The following is a 24,946-nucleotide window of genomic DNA, read 5'->3' as shown; positions in this document are numbered from 1 at the left end:
AAAATATTTTCAGCTTAGGATATTTTTTTCCCGAAAACTGAAAAATCCATCCATTCAAAAAAACTCTTGTCAAATTCCAAGAGCCAAAAAAACAAAAATGATATAATTTGTTATTATTATTTTTTTAAAGTCCTCTGAAAAATGCATCTATAGTTTAATGTAACTTTTTTCATTTTAACTATTAGTTTTTCAATACATATTCCAACAAAACATCTATTTTAACTATATACTCTAATTAAATATTATTTTTCAGTATTATTTTATTATTTCCTTGTCTTCCGCATAAAAGGAGAGAGATAATGAGAGAAAAAAAGATTAAAAAATAGAAATAAAGATAAAATATAATAAAATATCACTTACAAATTGCTACAATTTACTGTAGCAATTGTTAGGAAAAATTCTATTTTACAAAGATTGGTGGAGCAAGAAAATAAGATTCTCAATGTATTTTAAAAGGAGCTTTTTGTTTTTGTTTGAAAAAATGTTTTGTTGTGACATAAAAGTTGAAACACATTAACAAAACCGTCCAACCAGCCGGTCGGATCCAATTTTCAAACCCACGCTTGGACCTTGGTGATGAAAGAGTTTTTCGAGTTATGAACAGATCTTAGTATCGGAATTCGCTTAACAATATCATAATTATTTAATTATTATCCCTTAACAAGGGTGAATTTGAAGTTAATTCAATAGACAAAAAAATAATAATACAAAGGACAAAAAGAGAGATCCTGATCACCAAGGTCAAGGTGACAACAAAGACAGACAGATCCAAAATGTCGCACCAGTGCAATAGGCCCTTAATCAAATTGATACCAAACCTTAGAGAGAGCGCCATGAGAATAGTATGCTACTAGTGAATTCTCCAAAAGAAAGGTCTTTGTTATTTGTTAACATTAAATGTGAAGGATAATCAAAATCCATAAAAAAGGTCAGATATACTGGATTGCTATAATACTCCCATGGGTTCTAAAGCTTTGCTAGCTGTACATGTTCTCCCTATTCTGGTACCTTGGAGGTAATAAGTCAGCAATTTGTTTTTGTCATCTACAATTAATTTATCCTCCATGCATCAGCCTATATACTACGGACCTTTACAAGCCTTCGAAGAATTTACTGCACCATCATTTGCAAAGTAACAAGAACAAACCACATCAGCAAGACGAGGCATCTGAGTTGTTCTTCTTGTTGGGTCTATAGTCCAGATGGTGGTCTTCAACCACAGGTTCCATATCATCCATGAGCATGTTATACTCCTCTTTCTTCTTGTTGAACCTCTTGAGAGATTTGTCATGGGATCTAGTCAACTGCGCTATATAGTCGATGATTACCCTCAACTCCGACTTCTTTTCTTCTATCAGCTTTATGATCTCCACACTTTCTGCCGAGGACACACTCTCCGGCGCAACAACTGGAAAACATATCTGAGGATTCCTGAAGAGGACAAATCACAAATCTAGGTCACATTTAATCAACATGCTTGTTGGCTGAATAAATACTTATTAGAACATTTCACATTTCTAAGGTGTCCATACGTCCTCGATGTTTTCCACATAATTAACTACTCTCCAAAGAAAGCATTCAAAAATTGCAATGGAAAATATAAGTGATGAATTTTTTCAGGACTTGGTAGCTTCCAAAGAGTATATATGTGTCATCTCTTCAGGTTTGTGCACACTATCAATTGGAATCACTATACCAGCTAGAAGCTTGCCACATCCAAGCAAGGAACCTGCCCATCCCTGCTTGACGTAATGAGGCTCAAACCAACGAAAACTTCATGATTGAAATCATGCCACGCAAAAAAACAGAAAAAAAAAAGAGCTACACATATCAACATGCAAACAAGCGGCAAGAGAAAGATACCCAAATCCGAGAGAAACGACTCCATTGTCTCTTAAAATCCCACCATCCAGAGATACGGCACCATGCTTTATACAATGGCGGGCTTCTAACATGTATTCCCAGGTTTCATATACTTGAACCTCTCCTAGAAGACAGTAGAATAATGTCTCCCGAAGACCATGGCCTGCAGCAGCTCTTGTGCATAGAAAATCAATGTCCAAGTCAATCATATTAACTGCATACCCAATGAAACCTATTGGTACACTCCCACTTGGAAAGGTAGGATGCGGCAAGGCCAGCTTCCTCTGAGGGCCACTACCTTCAAACTCCCCTGTGTAAGGCCTGGCAAACAATTCAAACGGTTCATATAGATTACTAATTTTCTCTTTGATGAAAACATATCTTAAAGGCCCAATATTTATTTTTTCTCCCAAAAAAATATAAAATTGCTACCACAAGGAAGGATGATTATATTAACAATAATTATCAAAACACATCAATAGCAATCACAAAATAACACCTTATATCTTCAAGGCATACAACGAGAAATCGTCCTTTTATAGATTTTCCTAGTGCTGAAGCTTCTGCATGAAGAGCGTGTCTACAATGCACTTCTCCATTTTGTTCATACTTCTCAAGAGCGCTTGCAGCTGCAAAGGATCTACAGACAACAGCAAGCATTTGATCTTCGCCCAAGTACTCTGCTAATATCCTGCATATATACCAATCCAGAAAGGCAAAAATAAATAAATAAGAAAATAAGGATTGACAATGAACTCTTTTGTTCAAGAAGGGAGAAGAGACAACCAGAAAAAAGAACAAGAATCAAAGGGGAAACGACCTGCTAAGATTATTGATGCGAACTGTACCAAGAAGTGCAACCAGGCCAACCACATCTTTCATGAAATGATTTTGTTGCTCTTGGAAGGAGGATTCTTTAGAAACACTACAGATGACAGCAGCTGCAGAGTGATTGGTGCTTTCTATCCGATTTATCAGTTCCTCTTTTGTGGGAATATAGTTTGGGTTGTTCAGTAGACAAGGTTCAACAAAAGCTGGAAATGGTCATAAATTCATAGGCATTTCATTAGAGAACACATGCTTGCGGATAGCAAAATGAACAAAAGAATATTAAAACAAAGCTCTACATAACATCAAATGCAACACACACTCTCATATATTATTGAGACATCACATTATCTTCTGTACCACTTATTGCCAGCATAGGGCTCCAGAGCAGATGGCTGTAGCAAAGTCATGACTAGGCAATGTCCATGCAAATAAGTGCTAGGTCTATCACCAAATTGGGTCATTCAGCAATGGGGATCCACAAACATTCAGTAGGACATTGCATGGACTTACAATGATAAACTCAACGCACTTATAGTGATGTTGACAAAATTCAAACGAGATGATCATATAGATTTTAAACCATTTGGGTTTGTATAAACCATTGGGGTTTGAGTAGGAAGAAAAACCAAAATTTTAAACCATTTTCCTTCACATGAGTGTTATTTTTATCTAAACAATATATGTTCAGGTAAATATTTCTATAAAGTATATCTTCGTTTCCTTTTACACTACAACTTGTTTTGTTTTCTCTTTTTAATAGATGAAAATTTTGAAAAAAAATGCGACACAGCATAGCATAATTTAAGATATATTGCTCTATCTGCTTTACAATTTTACAAATATCCATAACTTTGGTCTAATTGAAATTGAATTGCTATTCTGTGTTTGACATGCAAATCTTGTCTACAAATGATAATCATCTTCATCATTGAATGAATAACCAATACAAGAGAGCTACATCTTAGAAAGTTTCCCTAATCACACTATCTCCTTGAAATGTATTCAACAAAGATTTGTTTTCGGAGGGAGAGCTATAGGAAAAATCTACTCACTTAAGATAGAAGTGTTCACTAAGAAAAGTTTCTACATGAAGTTTCCAGTCCAGAGATGGACCTCAATCATTTCAATTTCAAGCTTCATTGGTGTTAAGGACTCATTTTTTTCTTATTAATAAGAATTTATTAGAAAACGAGAACCTCAAATGCCTAGAAAGTATTTGTTAATAACACATACTCCATTTACAAATGATAAATAGAAGACATTTTTGCACATTTCTCAAGAACTCTATATGCCTAATTCAGAAGAAAAATAAATAATATGTATTTAATAATTCAAAACCTTGCAACCGAGACATGTCTTGCTCTATTTCTGCCTTCTTATTGTTAAGATAATCCAGTGCCTCTTCCAGATCTCTATTACGTGCACCAATTTGGAGTATTTCATCCTGAATTTTCTGCATAGAGAAGATTTCAAACATGAGACACTAGACAAAAATTTTAAATAACGCTATTGCATTTTTATAAGAAAAGAAATTAAATAACTCATATTAATTCATGTACCTTCTCAATAGTTATCATAAAATTTTCTAGTTTTGCAGAAGGTGAGTCTTGAAGGAGCAAGACCTTTCCACTTGAATATGGAGACTGAATCTCATCATATTTCACTTTTGGAGCTTCCACAAGAGATACCTGTGTTAAAATATTAATTAAATGATTAAATTTACTTTTTCCTATCAATTTAAGTTTTTGAGACAAATGGTGATTTAGTATGGTATTAGAGCAAAAGTCCTAGGTTTAACCCTAACTCCACAATTTGTTTCTCATTCAAGTATTGGGTGTAACTTGTCGAGGGAAAGTTTGAGACCATACATGAGGATTGGTGTTAAAACATTAATTAAATGATTAAATTCACTATTTCTTATTGGCTTAAGGTTTTGACAAGTATTAATTTAACAACCTGCACATAAAGCTTAACAATCATCAATATAGAACTCATAATTAAATAACAGTCACAGCAAAGTTGTGGTGACCTTAACACTCAGATGTAGCTCTGGGTGACAAGAGTGAGACGCTTCAAAGCAAAAAATCCCTTGGCTTTGAGGAAGAGGAATAGCAAGAACAGTGCAGCGCCCATGTTTGAAAATATACTGAATAGAATCCTCTGTATTGGAAAACTCTGACTTTATAGTAAGAGTGTGAAATTGCCCATACTTCTTTTCGTCATGAATAGCCTCATCAACCTCACCCGTTGAGTTGACGATTTCAAAAACGACATTTTCCAATTCAGTACCAGCAGTACAAAACTCAGGTACCTAGAAATCATATACATAATTAATTTGAAAAGAATAATGCACGGGAGATATGATAACTTTTTTTTTTTATAAGTAAACAAGATATAATTGAAAAGAGCAAAACGCCCAACCCAAGTAGATGTATACAAAAGAAACACCTAGATAGAGAGAAAGAAAGTTGACGATAACTTAAAAACTAAAAGACAGAAGCAAGGCGTGACTAACCCTTGACGCAAGTCTCAGCTCCCTTTCTTCAGTTTGAAACTCTTTCTTGAAAAGAACTTCATGGCCAGACAAAACAGAAAGCGAAACTGCAAGGCACGGTAGACATAATGATTTAAACCATAATTCACAAATAACATGGTGAATTTCGATCATTGAACTCCTTAAGATTATACTTTGTACATATTATTTGCAATCCCTGACGGTGATGCCACCTGTCATGACATTTATACTGCAAACCATGCATGTTACATGACTGGAAAAAACAGATTACAACTTCTAAAGTTATTTTACAAAATTGGAAGAAACTAATGACTCAAAAAAAATAAATAAATAAAAATGAAAAAGACAAATTTCATAGCTACTTCAGAAAAGTTAAACATGGACTGTAATATCAGGGTTTTCCAAATATGGAAATGGCAGTATAGGTATAAAATTTGAAACCAACAAATATTAGTTTAAAAGCAGTAAAATTATTAGCAGGATGTTGTAGACATTTAAAAATCGATGAATTAAAAGCAATTTAGAGTCACAATTCCAAATTATTTGCTTGAATAACAAGATAGCATATAGGTAACATAAAATTGAAACACCAAAAAGTAATAGGTAACAACATAAAATTTGGTGCATTATTTTGACACGAGATTAGTTTTAAGTCAATGGTTTCATTATCTGTGGTTTTAAGTCAGCAGAGAATAGCAGTTGTGTATTGGTATTGTATGTTGAAAGTTAGTGGCACAACGATGGATAAACATTCTTCTTCTTTGTAACATAGCCACAGAAATTTGGCCTTTTGTGTTTAGTTTGTTTGGAGCTATGTCAGCACTGCCTAAAACAGCAACTTAACTAATGACGTGCTGGAAGGGACTTTTTGGGAAGCATTGTAGTGGAGAGATTTGGAAGGTTGTTCCTTTGCACTTTATGTGGTGTGTTTCGAGAGAAGAATTAGCAAACTTTTGAGGACTTCATTTTCACCAATGAAGATTGTTGGGGGAGAGAAACACTAAGGGAAGTCAAACAAGAGTAGGTTAATATACATATTAGGACACCACTTATAATCCAAAAGCCTAAACTAATGGGCTTGGGTCCCCTTATGTATATTAACCACTATTTTTTCCTTATATTTCAACAAATCTCACAAGTACATACATAACAAAGATTAAGATTCTTTTATTATCAGAGGTACTACTAATTGTTTTTCATTTCGGAATTGTTAGAGTTCCTTATACTCTAAAAACTTTAGGCCATAACAATTTTTCCTCGTTTATTTTGGGTGTTCCCTATTGTATAACGCCCATGTACTAGGGTTGCTCCCTTTTTTCTAATGAACTTAAATTTTACTTGGGGTTTTTCTAGTAGTGCTAGGTGTGCTTCTTGGTCTTTAGGTTAATAGGTTCATTAGGAGAATGTTAGATGTTCTCCTAGTCTTTAGGTTAATAGGTTCATTAGGGGAATGTTAGATGTTCTCCTGGTCCTAAGTAGATATTATTTTTTAAAAAAACAAAAAAGAAAGTGATCCTTATTTCTCTCACCTGGTTTTTAGAAAATAATATTCATATACGACCGGGAGAACACCTAGCATTTTCCAGTTCATTAGGTACTCTTTGATTTAGTAAGTATCAAGTCTTATCTAGTTTCCATATTGGTTTTCTTTACTTCTAGTAGAGATTTTACTTGCCAGGCAAATCTATTACAGCCTAGTAATACAAAAATGTTAAACATGGATTTATAGAGATTTGAGTATTTTTAACACACATTTGCCAAGGTTCTCTCCTCTCACTTCCCTTCTTTCTTGCTCGCACAATCTTTTTTCTCCCAGAAGAGTTTCACAAGATCAGTTCAACGAAAGAGGAAGCTGCCAAAGAACGGTTCATACCTTTACTTCCATAACCTGCTGTTACTTTCAAGAGGCCACCAAGGTTGATGCATCCACTATTGTCGACCTACATATAAAAATTCTCTAGTTATGGAACAAAAATCCTAAAAAAACACCACTAGGCTCCACTTTCAACTTGTAGAGTCTTATTCCCAACAAATAACTTACTATGCTCAGTATGTTAAATAACATGCCAGAAAAATGAAAGGAACCTGACCCTTCGCTTTGAAACTATTTGATCTAGTATATGAAGTCCTTCCACTTCCAATTGAACTTCCGAGCCTTGTGAGACATGATTACCACATGCATCAAACATCTGGAGGAAAATACATTGACTGAAGATGTTAGGGTTAAATGGGTGATACTGCAGCATACAAGTTCTCATTGTCTAATGAACAAGCTCATGCTCTACTGTTTCAGGGTTAAATAACAAATCTTGTATTCAACGCTATGTAAAAATGTTATCAGTATCTCATATTAATACCTGCTGATATGTTACCCCCATTTAATATAGAAGAAGGTTTCATGTAGCTTATCCATATCATTCAGAATTAAGGCATAGTTAAGTTGAGTATGCTCACATATATATCCAAGATTGTTTGTACGGTCCAATAGAATGATATTTACAAGCAGGAAAAGATAGGCCAGAAAACTTGAAACAAATCTACCATGTACCAGGTTACAACAAATCGCAGTATGCTACAAAAAATACAAAATTAAGAAACTTAATGCAAACTATATAATCACATTGGTGTAATTTTTACGCCCAAGGTTATCAAATCATGTACTTTCCCATGTACCAGCGTTTAAACTTTTCTATACGGCATCATACCTTATAGTGTAATAGGACACATGTAAGCTTGTATTGAATCAAAAGAAGAAGAAGAAGAAAAAAAATTGAGAAAATATATGAAATGCCTAGAAAGGGTCAAGTACTGCTCCGATTACAGAAGGTGGTGAAGTGTCCCTACAAGTTGTCTATGATGAGGCGTCTCCTATGAATTGTCATATAGTGAAGTGTCCATATTCCAAAATATTTTATTTGTTCCTATACATATCAATCGATTTTATTTTTTTATGAATAATTCCTATATATATCAATGGATTATAATGGCCAAAAATATAACAGTGATCCTCGGCCACTCTCTTGTGGTGAAATACACTAATCTTAACATGGTATCATAACCTAAAAATTTGTTGTTGTTTTTTTTTTTTTTTTTTGAAAAAAAAAAAAGAAAAGGTCTCCCAATTTTGTCATTTTCTTCTGTTTTCTTTCTCTCTCAACCACAACAATGTGGAGGTCAATGGTGGTGTCATCCCGCCGCCATCAACCTCATCAATATGGTGGTAAGTAGATGTGAGTGATGGACCAAAAATAAAATTCTTGTGGTCGTGTTTCTAATGTATGTGGTGGTATCAGAACATAATATCATAACCTACGAATTACAAGAAGAAGAAAAAAAAAAATCTCATCTCCCAATTTTGTCTCTTTGTTCAAGTTACTCCTATCTAGGTTAAGGGTAACCTCACTTTTGGTTTGGGTTAATTTTTTGTCTTGAAGATCAAGATAATTAAAATAGGGTTACGCATCTATGCACTTTGAATGAGTATACATTACTTATCAAAAAAATTTCCCATCATCTCCAATATCTTATTCCAATTTTTTTCATGGGCCTCTCCAGCCCAGTCCACTTCCATTAAATCAAAACAAGCCCAGTCCACTCCTTATAATGAAGTACGTAGAAGTCTCATTGCGCGTGTCAAGCCCAAATCTTCTTCACCCGAGTCAAGCCTAGGCCATATCAGCTAAAAAAAGGCTCATATTCAAAATGGATCAACCCGGACCTATGTCAACCTGGTCAAAGTTGGTGTTTCGTGACGACATTTTGGCCAGCATCAATGTTTTTGGAAAATCTCACAGGTGTTCGTATTTTCTAGCAAGCTTTCGACCGGTATTAGTGTTTTTCGGTGAGTTTTTGACCAATATTGGGGTTTTCCGTGGAATCTTGATTGGGCGAGTTTTGACTGACGTTGGCATTTTCTGGCAAGATTCGGCCAGAATTGGAGTTTATTTGCGAATCTCAACCGATAGTGTTTTTTTGGCAATATATATATTTTCCAGCAAGATTTGATCAGTATTGGTGTTTTCTGGCGAATCTCAACCGGTATCGTGTTTTTTGGCAAGTTTCAAGCCAGTGTTGGTGTTTTCCCGCGAGTTTTCGACTTGTATCTGAGTTTTCCGGCATGCAATCACATAGCTGAATAGCATATGTTTGAGTTGTCATAGAAACATTCCATGCAAATTGCAATTCTGGTCGTCAAAATGCTAAAAGTTCCCCCATATATACCTCTAATATGAACTCCTTAGCCACGCAGCCTGGAAGTAGTTGGTTTTTTTCAAATATTGGTGGCTGGGCCTTGACAAGCTGTAAAGATCCAGGAGTAACTGATACAAATAAAAACAAATATTAAAAATGATTGAAATAGAAAAAGAATTCTAATGGACTAGTATACCTTGACATGGAATTGAGACTGAGAATAATTCATCCTGTGAACATATCACCAAAGTTGCTTTATAACTTGGTCGAATCTTGTCTAACTCGTTGCATTCAATCAGTAAATCCTGCAAAATTAACAAAACAGAAAGAGACTACCAAAAAGCATATACACATTCACATGAATGTTTAGTACAATGTCTTCAAAAGGGCATGATGATATTCAGATGAACCATACCTTAATCTCTAGAGTAAATTTATTGGATGAAAATCCAGTCTTCCTCTTCCCTACATGGAAAAGGACACCCTTGGTTGACTCGAGCTTGATCATCACTTCTGGAGTAGATTTAAATGGAATTCGATTGTCATAAGTGTCGTAACACGCCAAATACAGTGGTGGAAAACATGAACCAACCCTATCCAACAAGGTCATTTCATGAGAAAATATTACAGATGTCTAAACAACCAATTCACAGGGGTCAATAAATAAAATGTGTACCTCACTCTATATGGGGTACTCTGCTCATCATTCAAGAGACCCCATTTCCCCACCATAGGAGAGGCCTTAACTAGCACTCTTTTGTCACAATTATTACAAGTTGACTCTTTCTGATAAAGAAAATCCCATTGCATCAGAATAAATAATTAGACTCAGAATAAATACCATATATTATCATACAAAGACAAGACATCACAAGAGTTCCTGGGTATTACTTACAACAGAGAATGAAAACATATAAACACCAGCTTTTTGAAATAATTCTGGAAACTTGCACCCCAGTGGAAAGATATATAAACCGTGAAATCCTTTACGTGACGAAGGAGTTATGCGCACTGAATAAATATGGCGACAATCTTGAAGATCCTCAACTTCTTTTCTGAATTTAACTTCCATAGACATCTCTAAATTGGTCTTAACAATATGCTTCTGGTCCAAGTTCTTGGAAGCACCAGAAGAAACGAAATTGGCAGGCCGCACAACTGCCACAATTTCTTTAGGAGGAACTTCTCCAGCACGAACTGGACCATCAACGGGTAGTGCCTAAAAAACGTAAAAATTATACAAATAAGTACTTCAAAATGCTTTAATTGCCAAGATAATGGAGGAAATAATATGAAAATTTTTGGAATCTGAAAGTTTAATATTCTGAAATTTTTAAAGAATTTTCGGGTGTGTTTTTGTTCTTCTCTTTCTTGGCAAACCAAACAAAGAGGAATAAGGACTCCAAAACCAACAATGTTCCAGCACATACAAAGAGAGAACAATAAAGAATTACCCCATCAACCTCCAGCTCTTGACATTGTTTTACACTGAGCAAATCAATTGTTGAAGGAGATTTCTGATGTTGCTTGCTAAGTTGGTAATCCCACTCCATATTTTCAATAACAACACACTGATTTGAATGGCCCAGGATTCAGCAGATCATTCAATTAAATTAACAGCTAAAAAGATTTAAGGAAAGATAACCAAAAAAAACAATGGCAAACCTTTCCAGAATCAATCACATTAATAGGCAGGGATAAAGAGCTGCGAATATCAAAATTAGGATCCCCATTATTCTCTACAAGGGCGCAGCCATGGTCATGTGGGACGTCTAGTGGCCTTTCAAACCAAAGTAACAGGAGACATTTATCAATGAGAAAATGGTTTGAGGAATCACAGATGTACAGATATTAAAAAAAGTGAGAAAAATACACATACTCCCTTCAAATTACCACCTCAGTGTCAATGTCCCTCAAACTATTGATCGAGTCAATATGGGCCAAACTACAAAAATTTATCAATGTCCCCCAAGGCCAGCTAAAAGAATTAAATGACCTTAATTTGATTCAATTAGACAAAAATACCCTTATAAAATAGGAAAAAAAAAAAAAAAAAAAAAAGGTCTCTTTCAGACCATTTGGGGTTGGTTCGCCACCCCCTTTGACCATATCTGAGGGTAGTTCGGCCACCCCTCAATTTTGAGGGGATATTTGGTAGTTTATGGAGGACATGGACTAAATTAATAGTTTGAGCGGGTCATTTTTTGATAAGTAATAGTTTGAGGGAGTCATTAACAATGGGGTAATAATTTAAGGAGGGTATGTATGTGTACTTTTCCAAAAAAAAAATATAACTTGCAGCAAATGCACAAGAACACATACCTGCATATGATTCGAGCTTCACCTATTGAAAAGGAATAGAGAAGAATGATCAAGTTCATAAAATTGACTTTATTATAAAATTCTACTAAAATTCCAGTCAAACTCTAGACCCTTAAGAAACATGACATGATATTTTTATTGAGGGCATAAGCCTGTCAGCTACATGTTCAGTTTAAACTAGAACTACTGAAACATAAAGGAATTGTCAAATTCAACGGCTTTATATGTTTTCAAAGAAATTCTTACCACCAGCATCCCCTTGAAATCCTTCAAGCAGGAAGTATTCCAGTGCTGCATAGATATTGTTCTTATGGCATCCAGCACATGCTCCCTTGAGAATTTTTATTTTCTGACCAGATTTCCATGATTCTCCCTTCCTCTTCAATACTCGATGCAATCTTATAACTACAAGTTGAAAAAGAAGCAACTGTAATTAAATAGCATCAGACAAAATTGGAATGTAAAGTGGGAAATTAAGGAACATAAGCAACAACAAAGTCAATACAACTTCTTCTAACTTCTACACTGTTAGTGTCCAACCCTAAAGCTTAACCTGCCAAGAAGTGGTGCAACAACGCTAATTCTAACACCCACCCATTCTTGCAGGCCTGCCCAACAACACTGAACCAAATGCATGTCTTGCATGGTTAGAACTGAAACTAAAACCAATATTGAGAACTAAAACTGAAACAAATCAGGGTTCCCAAGATTCAAAAACAAGGCCAAATAGTCAAACCAATGCTTTGATACTATGTTAAAGCATCCAATCCAAAAGCTTAAGCTTTCAAGAAGTGGATCGCAGAAGTGGATCACTAATGTATATCAAGCTCACAAATACTAACTCTGACCTAGAAAACTTGTGTAACTGAATATGGATTGCAATTCAATATCATACTAATTTGGGAAATCAAGCTGTTTATCCCTTCTATGCCTACCATCAGATGAAATGCCAAGTGCCTTTTTGTTTGCAGGGTTGACAATAAGAACAGGTTGATCTTCGCCACATTCAGTTTCTTCGTCGTATTGATCATGCATATGAAGAATCCATTCTTGATACTCTCTCTCCAGTTGCAAAGGAGTCAACAGTTTTTGGTCTCTATATATTTCAACATTGACATCTACAAGTTCAAAACATCGGATTGAGAATAACATTCAGCAGTCAACTTATACGACAAAGAGTTTTTTATTGAGATAGCCAGAAAGATTACCCTTTTCTTTTTCAAGGAGCTTATTCCCAAAGTTCTTTAGGGCAGTGGTAAAAGGATTATGGTGAGCTAGATCAGTCTGGATAAAACACAGTTGCTAAACATCCTTAAAAAATATGTAAAAAACAAATAGAAAAAAGAAAGTAGATAAATAACTGACATCATAAAAAGTTAGCATCACCCTTGCTTACTTACACTATTTGTAATCTCTGCTTAATTACTCTTGCATGAGCCTACAAAAATCTGTTTTCTGCATACTAACGAAAGCATCCATTTATGTGTTGTGTGTGTGCAAGCCTAGCGGTTGAACAGCACAATGGCTGGTAAAAAGATTATAAAGAAGATAGTAATGATTTTTAGCTCATCATATTATAGTGTATTTGAATTGGTGTCTGTGTTGTAAGTTTTATGTAATCAATCTAGCTACATTTGGAAATTTTCCTTCATTAATCTGCAGATAGAGCCAGACGTGAGGCATCAACAAAGCATCAATGTAATTTCACACTCCCCAAAATATTTCTAAGACACCTGGAGTGAACCAAGATATGGAAATGAACATAGTTGCTACACTCTTGCATGTACATGGAAGAGCATTCTTAATTACCTTAGAAGGTGTTGGATTGAAACCGGCATCAGTCTCTGCAACCAAAAACAATTGCAGAAGCGTATAACTCCCAATTTGTTGCAAGTAACTTGAAAAACAAATATGCGGTGACTGACAATAAATGCAACCACCCTACCAATAAAGCATTTAACCCTCAAGCAACATCTTTTCAGTAAGTGGGCCCTATCTCGCTTTTTTGGGGTAGATTCCATAAAAGGAAGCCATGCCTGTGGTGTAGCAATGGTGTTAGATATATGAGACTCACCCATCAAATAACACGTAAGGTAAAGCCAAAGGCATATATAAAAAAATGGCAAGCAAAAGTTAAAAACATAAAATGTTAGTATAGTACTGCATGTCTAAGAGTTGTACATTATCACGTGGTAATTTAAGAAAAAGTACTCCAGCAGAAGAAAGAAATAGAGAACAGAGGGAAGTGGTCATGACTGTCCAGGTAGCCAAGAGTGCATTTTTTTTTCCTATTGGTTACTTCAGATTCAGTTTTTATGCGTTTTCTTTATAGAGTAAAAGTTCTTTCTCGTAGATGGCATTCTTAGGGAAAGTAAGCAGCAAGCAGCAATCCAGGATCGTTTCTCAAGGCATGCAAGTAGGGATGGGTAACTGGGTTGAGCTCTTTGTCATGGGATAAGGCAGTCAAAAGTGTGGGTATCTTCTAGGAAATCTACAATGTGATCCGGAAACTCTTTTTCACGTCAATCAAGACCTTCCCCGAGCATTTGGTTGCACCTTTCTTTGATAACAGATAACAGCAAATGTTGATCCGGAAATCCGTACTTATTTTACTCTCTTTACTTTCTGGTCAATCCTACATCAGAAACATACTACATCCTCATGAGCTAACTCTTTTTTCTTCTTCCATCTTTGGTTTCTTCTTTGTACAAGTAACACATTTTATTAAGAAAAAAGTACACTCAAGTACATCGCAAGTATACCAAATTAACTCCTAGAAGTTACAATGTGACACAAAGAAGGGAGCCACTAAGGCTAGTCATTCAATCATACAATAATCTTACATATCGGCAGCCTGAAGCCAACCTAAAGTTCATCTCAGTTGATGTTGAGATGAAATTTTGCGGTATGAGAAGCTGCACTTGCTAGGGGAGATTTTGATGACCTTCAAGCTGAACTATACCAACATAGTTTACAACAACAAAATAAAGCTTTAAGGTACTTAAACTAAGAATTCCTTAAAAGGCGACACAAGTAAGAAAGACGGTCTGCCAGCATAGGTTATAGAAAGAATGATAAATATCCCAAACCCCAATGTTTAAATTTTTAATCTGATGAAATTATGAGTCAAGAGCAAGAGTTCAACACTGTATAGAATAGAATTAACCAACGTATCTGTATCACATATACCTATTTGTGGTTTAGAAGAAAAGAAACACACCAAATTAGTGTGCTTTAGAACATGTGATGATGGAAACTATTCAATTTGTTATTCATTAAAAAAAAAAAATAAACAAAAACAAAACAAAAAAAAAAAAACTATTCAATTTGTCAATCATAGACTTAATATACTAATACTACTTTTGAAATTTTGCATGTCATACAACTTCCAGACACTAGAATTTATATATTGTAAAAGTGAAAAGATGTTGGTTCCCAAGGTAATCAGATACAAATTATTAGAGATTACTAGACATTCATCAGATAATATGGCACGATTGACAACCTACCCAGCGAGCATCTGGAAGTAGACGACCAAGCCGTCGAATGGAGACACGACTAAAGGTTTCATAGTTTTCTACAGTACTGCATCCTTCAGCTTCTAGTTTCTCCAAAATGATCTCAATACTCTCTTTGCCCTGTAGAATACAAAATTTAAAAATTTCACAATGAAAAATTGTTAAAAAAGAAAGGTTATGCATGCTGCTCTTATACCTTAATGACTGGAAGATAGACGCATTTCAGGCGTGCATTAGCCTCTTGACATGCTCTTGAACCTGATATACTTTTAAGTCTTAGAAACAAAAATGGCAATTAAAACTGGAATTCTACTGATGGCTGGAACTCATCAAAAAGAAAATACTGGAAAAACAATTGTAAAACATTTAGAACATTTTTTCAATAATAAAAGCTAGACAACATACCAAGGAATAGATATTGGGTCACTTACCTGGACTTTGGGTAGAAGCACTGGATTGCTTAAAAAAAAAACGAAGCTGAAAAACAAACTCAGGACCATTGCAAGAATGCAAGTTAGTTATTGCAACCTCCCCACCTTCAATTTCAGCTAAATCAACACCATTAACCTGAAAAGACACAATTACTTCTCAAGACTACCAAAATTTTACTTCAGATATTATTTGGCATATTAAGATATGGCAATTGAACCACTCATACAAAGAAAAATAATGGTAAGAAACATAAACCTTGGTGAGAACTAGAAAAATTAGTTAGATAAGATTATCCTAAAAATACTATAAAAAAATTCGAATAGAAAGACATAGAATCATTAATTTGTTCAATTTCAAATTAGTATATTTATATAACTATGAATTAATCTTTTATTTAGCTTATCGGAATAGGCAAAGCTAGACGTTAGCTGCACATTGCCAATTCTAGAAAGTGAAATTATAGTCATAATTTAATATAAGTAACCATATTTAAAAGTTAAGTTCCAATGTTAAAGGATATTAACCATTTGAACTACCCAAATGTAAAGGACCAGCAAGACAGACATTTGTCAAGGAATTCTACAAATTAATGAAATATTGGACAAACATAATAGTGCAGTCTTAAACCTGAAACTCTATTGGTGTAATAGTCTTCACCGAGTTGGACACTTCATCACACTGCACATCAGTGACATAACACAAGAATATCAAAGTCAGGTCCTGATAAAGAAAAGAAGGGAAGAAAAAAAAAAAAAAAAGAAGCTGTTTGCCACTAAAAATGCTAAAGCATACAAGAAAATACATTTCTAACACTGGAAAAAGTATTACAACACAAAATTGCAGCAGTATCACCACAATGACTGACATGGAAAGGTTTATTCGCGAAACAAGGGACTCCATCCCACACATGTACAACTATCAGCCCTACCAGGCAACGTCTATCTACACAAGCTCAATCAGGACATAGGGAGGATCCAACAGAAGTACGAAATTCCGATTGTTCAGAGAATCAGATCAGTTATATATGCCTCTCAAGAAGGTCAATGTCATTGCCTGCATATATGATGTACTAAAGCATCAGCATTTGTGTGCATGTGCCAAGTACATGGGCTGCTACACCACTATGGGAAACTCTGAAAACCAGCTAATGTGATATTTTCCTTCTCAATAACTCCAAAAAACTGCTAAAGGAAGTAAGTGCCAATCTCATATATTTCATGGCCAAAATATGGGTCTTGAAGCCATTTAGTGATTGCTAATTACCACACACATCAAATGGGTTTTGAAGCCAGCATCTCACCTTCCACCCTATTCTTATATGGGAAGGAGGTGCCGTTTGAGCTAGAGCTCATTGGCATGGTCTCATAAAGTTGTCTTGTCACTAAAATAAATCAGATTGCTGATGGAAGAAACATCACAAAATCATCAAGATTTTTGGACCATGTAATCGCCTCAAGAGTATGAGTAGTTATAAGATTTTATGTTGCAAATTGTAAAATATATCTACTTGTGTTCACCTCTGAAACTAAAAGTTAACTGTAAATATGAAGCTTTTTATCCGGAGCAAACAAACCTGAATGTATGGAAAATAGATGTCTTTCAGCCTGCATTGGAGTTGAAGTATGTCCAATCTATTTATTTTTGGCTTAAAAATCTCAACCTGTCAAGAAAAATTACACAATTACGAACTCGTATAATGTGATCAAGAAGAACAGACAGACAAACACCTCATCTAAATACTGTAGAGCTTATGCCCAATGTAACGCAAAGGCTACATGTTCTCTTCCAGAAGACTTAATGGATAGTCAGATAAGCAACAGTTTTCAAAGAGTAGATCAGATTAACAACATCAGATAAGTACAGTCTCAACATAGTTTACACATCCACAGAGAGAGAGAGAGAGAGAGAGAGAGGAAGAGAGAGACTTCACAACCATAAACTCAGCTAAATCGTTGTGACTCATGACCTAAGGAATCTGACACTAGACATGCCTGTCATCAACATCCTAGATTTGAAATAAAATAAAGATGTACATGAAACCAATTAAACTCGAGCAATAGATAAAATCCTCAAGCATGAAGGAAAAAAAAAAATGATCTGCCAAGAGGAACCACTGAACTGGTGGTAAGTGATAATAAGCAAGAAGACAAACACCATAGAGTCTACCTTAGTAAAGCTCCCGTGAGGTGATTTCCCAACTTCATCTTCCAAGGGATCCCTCATGCCACCATCAGTCTAAATGGAAGTTCCAGTAAAGGTTAACATGCCATCATCTAGTTATATTTAAAAAAAAAATCTAAAGAAACCATGAGAAACAAATACCTAATAAAAGGACAATAAATCTGCTTAGTGAACTTGCTTACCTTCCAGGAAAGTTCAGAACAAGAACTGCTGAGTAAAGCCTCTCTTTCAAGATGTAATGTATAGACTTTCCTGGAACTTATAGTCTTTGAAGATACTAAAGCACGCCTATATAGTGCAGGAAAACATTAACTGTAGACATTACTTCGCTAGACTTGAAATTACATTAAGGAGGTCATGAGGTCATACCTCCCTAGATGCATAGATGCAATGGGTCCTCCATATCCAAACATGCCAAAGAAAGGCTGCATAGTTACAGAAAAAAGCTCATAATGAACTAAACTAGCATCAGCAGGTTCAGGTTATGCAGGTTCTCTAAGATCAAATTTGCATAACTCATAATGCTAGTATAGATTAACATTACCAATGGCTTTATATCATCATAAGATATTGTATCAATGACAGAAAATATTACACACAAGCATATGTATGCATCTTGCAGATTTCTTTATAATCATCAATTTGTAGTTAAGTACAAATAATGGCTTGAGAACAAAAGGAAAATAACAATATGGTAAAATGTTTCAGGAAGGCCCTAAAATTTACCCATTATGCCTAAAGATAGGTTCCACATGGTAGGCCATCCCACTTATGTGGGGCCAGCTCAATTAGTCTGATTATCAGCTCTCACAGATTCAGAAAGTAAATATTTATAAGCTTATTGTGATGGAAATTACTTTTATTCTTCTTGTTTGGTAACAGAGCAAATGATGTTTGCCCGTGAAAATTGTTTATCACTATTTTTGGGAGTTTACTATGAGTACAATTAGGGTAAACTTTAGTTATGACAAAAAGATATGATTTATTTATGGCTGGAGTTTCTACTTTCTTTTAGTTAGGATTCTGATAGTCTGAATAACAACAGCACTTGAAGTCATAATAAAAAATATCATGTCTTGAAAAGTTTTTTATTGAGTACTTTAACCAACTTTTCAAAGCCAATATCCAGGTCTAAATGAAAAATCTTTTTTCCTACCACGTTATAAGGCTATCACAATCAATAAATCACCAAATATATACGTGTATCTGTTGCATTTGTGAGGTAAACCAAGTGGCCAACAATTTCACGAAGAAAGTTTTGTCCACTCAAATTGGAAGACTCGTTCAACCAAGATTGCAGGATGAGCATAGGTGTGAATTCCCAAGAGCCTTGGTCAAATCTCAATCGACCAACAAAGATTGTGTCCCTTAATACTAATTCCTAAGAGCTCCGGTCGATGTCTCGGACAAAATTCGATTGACCGAGGTTGTTCCAAGAGGGTTTTTATTGTGCAATGTCCTATCTCAGTCGAACGAGCCTACAGCAGGTTAATTTTGTAATTTGTTTTCTTTCATGGTTGCAACCCTATTTCTATTTAAGCCTAGTAAGGAATGCTTGACAGCCAGTTTATGTTCTTCTTCTCAGTTTTTCAACATAAAACTCCCTAAAGGTGAGTTTTCATCTGTTTTCCTTCGAAGCTTTGAATTTCCTTGGTTTTGAGTAAGAATCATGAGTTGTGTGCTTGTTAATTCAGCAGCTACACAACCTGCATCAATTTGTGTACATAGAAGATATATATCCAACCAATTATAAAAATACACACACACACATACAATATATATATCAACCCAAATGTATCCATGACACACACACAAATATGCATACGCACATACACAAATCTATAAATGACATGGATCTACATATAAGAGGCATATCAGAAGATTTTATAAATTGATTTTACCCTTAAGTATGGAGGTTTTCCCCCTATTGCCTGTCCTTTAGATGATCTGTGAAGCGAGGCGCCCATCTTTCCCCTAAATAGGATTGAAGGATATATTAACCATAGCTAAAACAGAAATAAAAAAATTAAAAAAAAAAATGATAATGCTAACAACCTTTATACAAATCAGAATATATGTAAACCACCTGCATGGTTTGTCTTTGTGTGTGTGTGTGTGTGTGTGGGGTGTGGGGGCGCAGGTTAATTACTTAATGACCCTCTACGTCATGTATTAAGAGGCATTAGATGCTATTATGAGAAACCTTGATCTTTGCAGCCCACTCTAAGAAAGAATGATTTTTTATGCTAACAAACTACATGTAGCATAACGGTTCATGGGTTTTTTATTTGGGGGAGGGGGGAGGAGGTGAGTGAGTCTAGCTTCAAGGGAGGGGAGGGCGAGATTTGAACTAATAACTTCCATTTCAAGAGGCGTGATCGATCTCCAGCCAAATATGCTACCACCGAGGCTTCTTTGGAGATTTCTACATCTTAACCCTTTTCCCTTTTTCCTCCAGTTCTCTTTTTGACTAAAACTCATCCTTCCATTTCTAGGAAGGCTCTTTTCTCAATTCTTGAATCAAATCAAAAAACGATTCCACAAACTCACACAGTTAGTTCAATGACCATGCAGAAAAAATTGCAAATTTCACTAGTGTGCCACTAGAAGACTCTTTTAGCGAAAATTGAATCTTTGTAGGCTTTATAAGTGATATATAAACCCTTGTGTTAAAAAGTCATCCATCCTTCCAAGACACCAAACTTTCTATTTTAGCCAACAAGAAAGGAACATCATTTGCTCTGTAACCCAAAACTTTCAAAAATTTAGTAAAGAAAGACTGCTATCACATACCACTTCGCTATAGAGTTTTCATCACTGCCGTCCATTCCTGGACCGGTGTCAAAAATAGAAATCCTATCCTCAACAATATTCACACTGTAAACATTAAAAAAAAAATAGTAAAGTGATTATTCAAAAGTAAGAAGATGTTCAAGTGCAGCAATAGCAGCTTAAGCACAATCTAAGGATCGAGTAAATCAAATGAAATAACCATCCAACTGACAGATGATATAAATAATTTTATTATGAGCAAAAAAGAGGTGCTGAAAGAACCTCTAATTTATAACCTAACTCAACAAAGCTTTTATCCCAAATATATAGCCAACTCTCTTGGTAAGGTATTGGGTCCAAACAAAGATTTGTCTTGCATTTCCAATTATCAAGGAGGAATGAGTCTAGTCCTTTAAATGATTATTAAATGTCACAATGGAAGGGGGTTCAAAGAAATCAACTAGGAGCCATAATGAAAAATGTTCCCATTAATGCCAAGAAACTGAGGCTCAATTAAAACTACTTTTGGAACAGAAATTAACACATCCTGAGAAACAATAATCATAAACCATACGGCATAAGCAATGTCTAATTTGCAGGCTGAAGTAGCACAATTAATAATTGGGTCATTCAAACTCATGCATGCACTTTCTACATAATATTTCATTGAACATACAAATCAAGCAATTGATAGAAATCAGGTTGTAAACAACAAGCCTGAGCTAACCGTATGATTAATTATCACGGCAATGCCATACCTAATCAGTCTTCTATCATTTTTACTGTTAGACCATATAGCTTGCAAGGAATTATCCTGGTAAATAAGCAGCAGAGGGTAAGCTCCCAATAAGCGAAAAAGATCAAGCACACAGCCAGATCAATTTGCCAACTGAATTAGACAACTTACAATCAAATCTGCAAGTGCCGTTTCAAAAGTGTATTCCTCTGGTAGCTCCTTTAACAAATCAGTGTCTGGTGTCAGGTCCCACATATTCTGTAAACCAGAAAAGTTCATCACAAAACTAATGGCAACCCTTGTTCAAGCACATCCATATTGTCCAAAGGCACAAAACAATTCCGCAACTTATTATTTAAAAAATAAGGCAATGATACATGAATAAAAATACAAAACAGACTACTAACCTTGAAAGTATCAGCAATCTCACCAGAGCCATCCTAATCCAGAGACAAAATTGAATAAAAGCATCACCAAGTAAGAAAAACCATATTACCGATACACTAACCCTCCATTTGGTTGTAGGAAAAGGAGTGTACTTCAGTCTACAAATTTTTTCTTAAAACGAATTTTACAATCTCAAAAAATAACCATATAGCTGTATTCAAAATTCAAAAGGCTCAAATGAAGCTATATAGTTGTATTTGGCTCAATTTAGTGTTAATCTCAATTTTCTCAGTTCACCAAAGAGCCTAATACTTCCATTTCCTTTCCATTCCCATAATTCTAAGGTAACCGAACAGAGGATGAATACTAATGCAACTCATACTCACATGAAGTTGTAAAATGTGACACTTATGGGGATTGAAATTATCGAATTTAATCATGCCTCTCATCTCGCGACTGTTCCCATCCTCAAGATAAATGCGATCACTGTTCCAATCTATATGCTTTTTCTGCTTTATTGGTTCATACTGCTTCCTAGCCCGATAGTATTCATCTTTCACCAAACCAATGAAGTTCCTGAAGGGCATTTCACGGCCGGGGTCCGTTACTGTTAGTCCTATACTTGTCCCGTTTGGTAATAGGACTTTGAACCTATACACCCTGCCGATTTCATTGTCATCGTCATATAGTTCCACGAGTCGCCTTTTCATTGCCTTGGCTTTCTGGCGCCCCATATTTGGTTCCATAGCTGTAAAAGGGTCAACAGAGAAACTCAAATGAAGAGATTTCAAAGCATTTTGAACTTTGAAGCCAATAAAATCTCAATCTGTACATCACAATATTCTATTTGCCCCTTAATCCATATACACACACTTCTATTGCTTCAATGCAAATTTAAAGTTCAAAGAATAAACCTAGAACGTATTCCAGAACCACAAGCTCACAAACTTTACAAAACCTGCCTATACATACACGTACATGTACATCTACATATTTACACAGCTATACGCAAAGACGCACAAAAACACACCTAAACACATTTCTTTCTCCATAAGAAAGTTTCATCACGCAATCACATTCCAATACACTCGTATAGATTTACACATACATAGAATAACCAAACGAACTTTACAAACAAAAAGAACAAACAAAAAAAAAAAGAGTTCGTAGAGAAAGAGACTGATAAAAAGAGCTCCAAGTTCAAACCTTTTTTTATAGAGATGAACTGAAGTGGCTTAGGGTTTGTAGAAAAAGCAAGAAAATGGGAGAAATGGTAGAGAAAGCGAGAGGGAGTGCGTAAAAGAAATGAGAATGGCAGCCCACAGTGGAATAGCGCTGTATGCGTTGTGTGCGCAGAGACTCTTGGTTTCTGACACGTAGGCGAAAAGAATGCACTGAAGGGGCCCACAGATTTGGGGTGCGTATTATGGGTATGGTAATGGTTTACGTTAGTTGCCTTATAGGGCTGAGTTTTAAAATGCGCAGAATGGGCTATGCGCGTGGCTTCTGGTTGAACGCCGCGTGGAAAACAAAACTGTCTGTGGATCCCGGGGTGGGGAGACGTAAAGGCAAGGGGAGTGTTATGCGCATTGCGCACCAGGTGTCTGTTTGCGTTCAGGAGAGCTGTAGGGGCTTCACGTGATCGCTTGCAAAAACGGGGGTGCAGAGTGGCTTAGCTTGCTGAGTAAGGCTTTCCTTAACCGTGAAAACTTTCCTTAACTGTGAAAACTGATGCTTGTGATCGCTTGCAAAAACGGGGGTGCAGAGTGGCTTAGCTTGCTGAGTAAGGCTTTTCCTCAACTGTGAAACTGATGCTTTATGCTTGATAGGTATAAAATTTCGATGAGTAAGAAATTGCACATTTAATTTCACTTTTTTTATTTTTTTTTATTTTAAAAACCATTAAAACAGTTGTGAGAAATTTTTTATAATATTTTTTTACGACACCTCTGCATCAATTTCTTACAACACTACCGTTTTCACCTAGTCGACTCTTAAAACATGTTTTACGTAATGTAATTTTAAATGTCATAAAATTTTTTTGGCTTTTCAACGAGACATCCTATTTGTTTTTGAAGAGTGTAATGATGTAGGCAAGGGCGGAAGCGGAAGTAAGTTAGTCGGAAGCCGCGGAACTACATAAGAGTACTAGCAGCAGATGACAATATGTCATTCTCTTCCCTATGTTTAGAGAAAATTTCAAAAAAATCACAAAAATACATCTACATCAAAAGCCTTATATTTAACCTATACCAAATGGTATCTACACTGTTTCCCAATACATTGAAAAACACGGTAAATACTTAATGCTTTATTAAATTATAAACAAATCATTTCCTCTCATCTCTCCTTCACATGTCTCAACAATTCTCTCTCATTTCTCTTCTCTCATTGGTTGAGAAATAATATTTAATTCATATAAAAAATAAAAAAAAATCTATTATGAAGTGTTTTTTTTATAGGGAATAAAAAATAGTTTTATTCCCTAAATTAAGGAAAAATAGTTAAGAAGTTGCTGCTAGTATTCTAAAGGCTTGGGGGCTTCCATGTTTTCCCAAAAATTAAAAAATTAAAAAAAAATGCTCCTAAATTATTTTTAAAAATTAGAATTTGCCCCCTCAAATTTTTGTTATTTTTTACTTTTGCCCCCAGACTGTAAATACTAGTTTCGCCCCGGGACGTAGGGGCTTCACGTGAATCACGAGAATCTATTGTGGGGTCCGGTGGTTTAGCTTGCAATGTTTGATAGGTTTACAATTTTGAAATTGGAAAATTAATAGCTAGGAAAGTTGTGATTTGGGCTTGTCCCACTATATTTTGCCACAGTTTTCACTTAGCCAGGCCCGGTTGATTTCTTAGGATTCGGACTTGGTTAACATATCAGTTACCGGGGCATACTTAAAATAATAATAAATAAAAAAATCAGAGTTAGATTAAATCTTTGACTAATATAGCTGTCCATGGCATCTCCACAAGAACACATTTTTATTTTAAATTGGGTTGGGGATTTTTTTAATTTAACTTATTAAATTGACTTCGATTCTTAAAGCAAAGTATAAAATATGCGATTCTCGCATATATTTTTTAAAAATTGCAGTTGATAATTATATGCTTCAAAAGCATATATTAATTTGAATAAAGTCTACGTACCCTTTTTAAACTACCACTCAATTGACAATGTTCTCTCTAAACTTTTAA

The 24,946-nt window shown here is 35.2% G+C and overlaps 1 protein-coding gene across 1 annotated transcript; it reads right to left on the bottom strand.

Annotated features, from left to right (window-relative positions):
- Positions 1-780: 780 nt before the first annotated feature.
- On the bottom strand, positions 781-23,135 carry LOC132167338 (structural maintenance of chromosomes flexible hinge domain-containing protein GMI1). Its single transcript, XM_059578284.1, has 38 exons — positions 22,955-23,135; positions 22,135-22,496; positions 21,769-21,801; positions 21,533-21,619; positions 21,384-21,439; positions 20,647-20,730; positions 19,755-19,827; positions 18,223-18,278; positions 18,036-18,141; positions 17,839-17,907; positions 17,246-17,332; positions 16,300-16,350; positions 15,672-15,807; positions 15,437-15,498; positions 15,232-15,360; positions 13,668-13,758; positions 13,532-13,566; positions 12,931-13,006; positions 12,658-12,840; positions 11,969-12,127; positions 11,723-11,744; positions 11,066-11,180; positions 10,855-10,971; positions 10,296-10,619; positions 10,077-10,186; positions 9,816-9,993; positions 9,597-9,705; positions 9,431-9,528; positions 7,300-7,398; positions 7,083-7,149; positions 5,210-5,295; positions 4,724-5,005; positions 4,254-4,382; positions 4,033-4,147; positions 2,684-2,897; positions 2,363-2,554; positions 1,864-2,184; positions 781-1,431 (listed from the first exon to the last, which is right to left on the bottom strand). The coding sequence occupies exons 2-38, from the start codon at positions 22,492-22,494 to the stop codon at positions 1,152-1,154; spliced, it is 4,791 nt and encodes a 1,596-aa protein (XP_059434267.1). The 5' UTR covers positions 22,495-22,496; positions 22,955-23,135; the 3' UTR covers positions 781-1,151.
- Positions 23,136-24,946: the final 1,811 nt, after the last annotated feature.

The sequence above is a fragment of the Corylus avellana genome, chromosome ca1 (genome assembly GCF_901000735.1).
Source record: "Corylus avellana chromosome ca1, CavTom2PMs-1.0".
In the NCBI taxonomy this organism is placed as follows: Eukaryota; Viridiplantae; Streptophyta; class Magnoliopsida; order Fagales; family Betulaceae; genus Corylus; species Corylus avellana.
This window is presented reverse-complemented; position numbering and strand designations above follow the sequence as displayed.

Coding starts and splice junctions, on each gene's coding strand:
- LOC132167338 (XM_059578284.1), bottom strand. CDS start 22,494: ATGGAACCAAATATGGGGCGCCAGAAAGCCAAGGCAATGAAAAGGCGA. Junction 20,731..21,383: donor AATGATAGAAGACTGATTAG/GTATGGCATTGC, acceptor TAATGTTTACAG/TGTGAATATTGTTGAGGATA. Junction 13,567..13,667: donor GAGGGTTAAATGCTTTATTG/GTAGGGTGGTTG, acceptor TTTTGGTTGCAG/AGACTGATGCCGGTTTCAAT.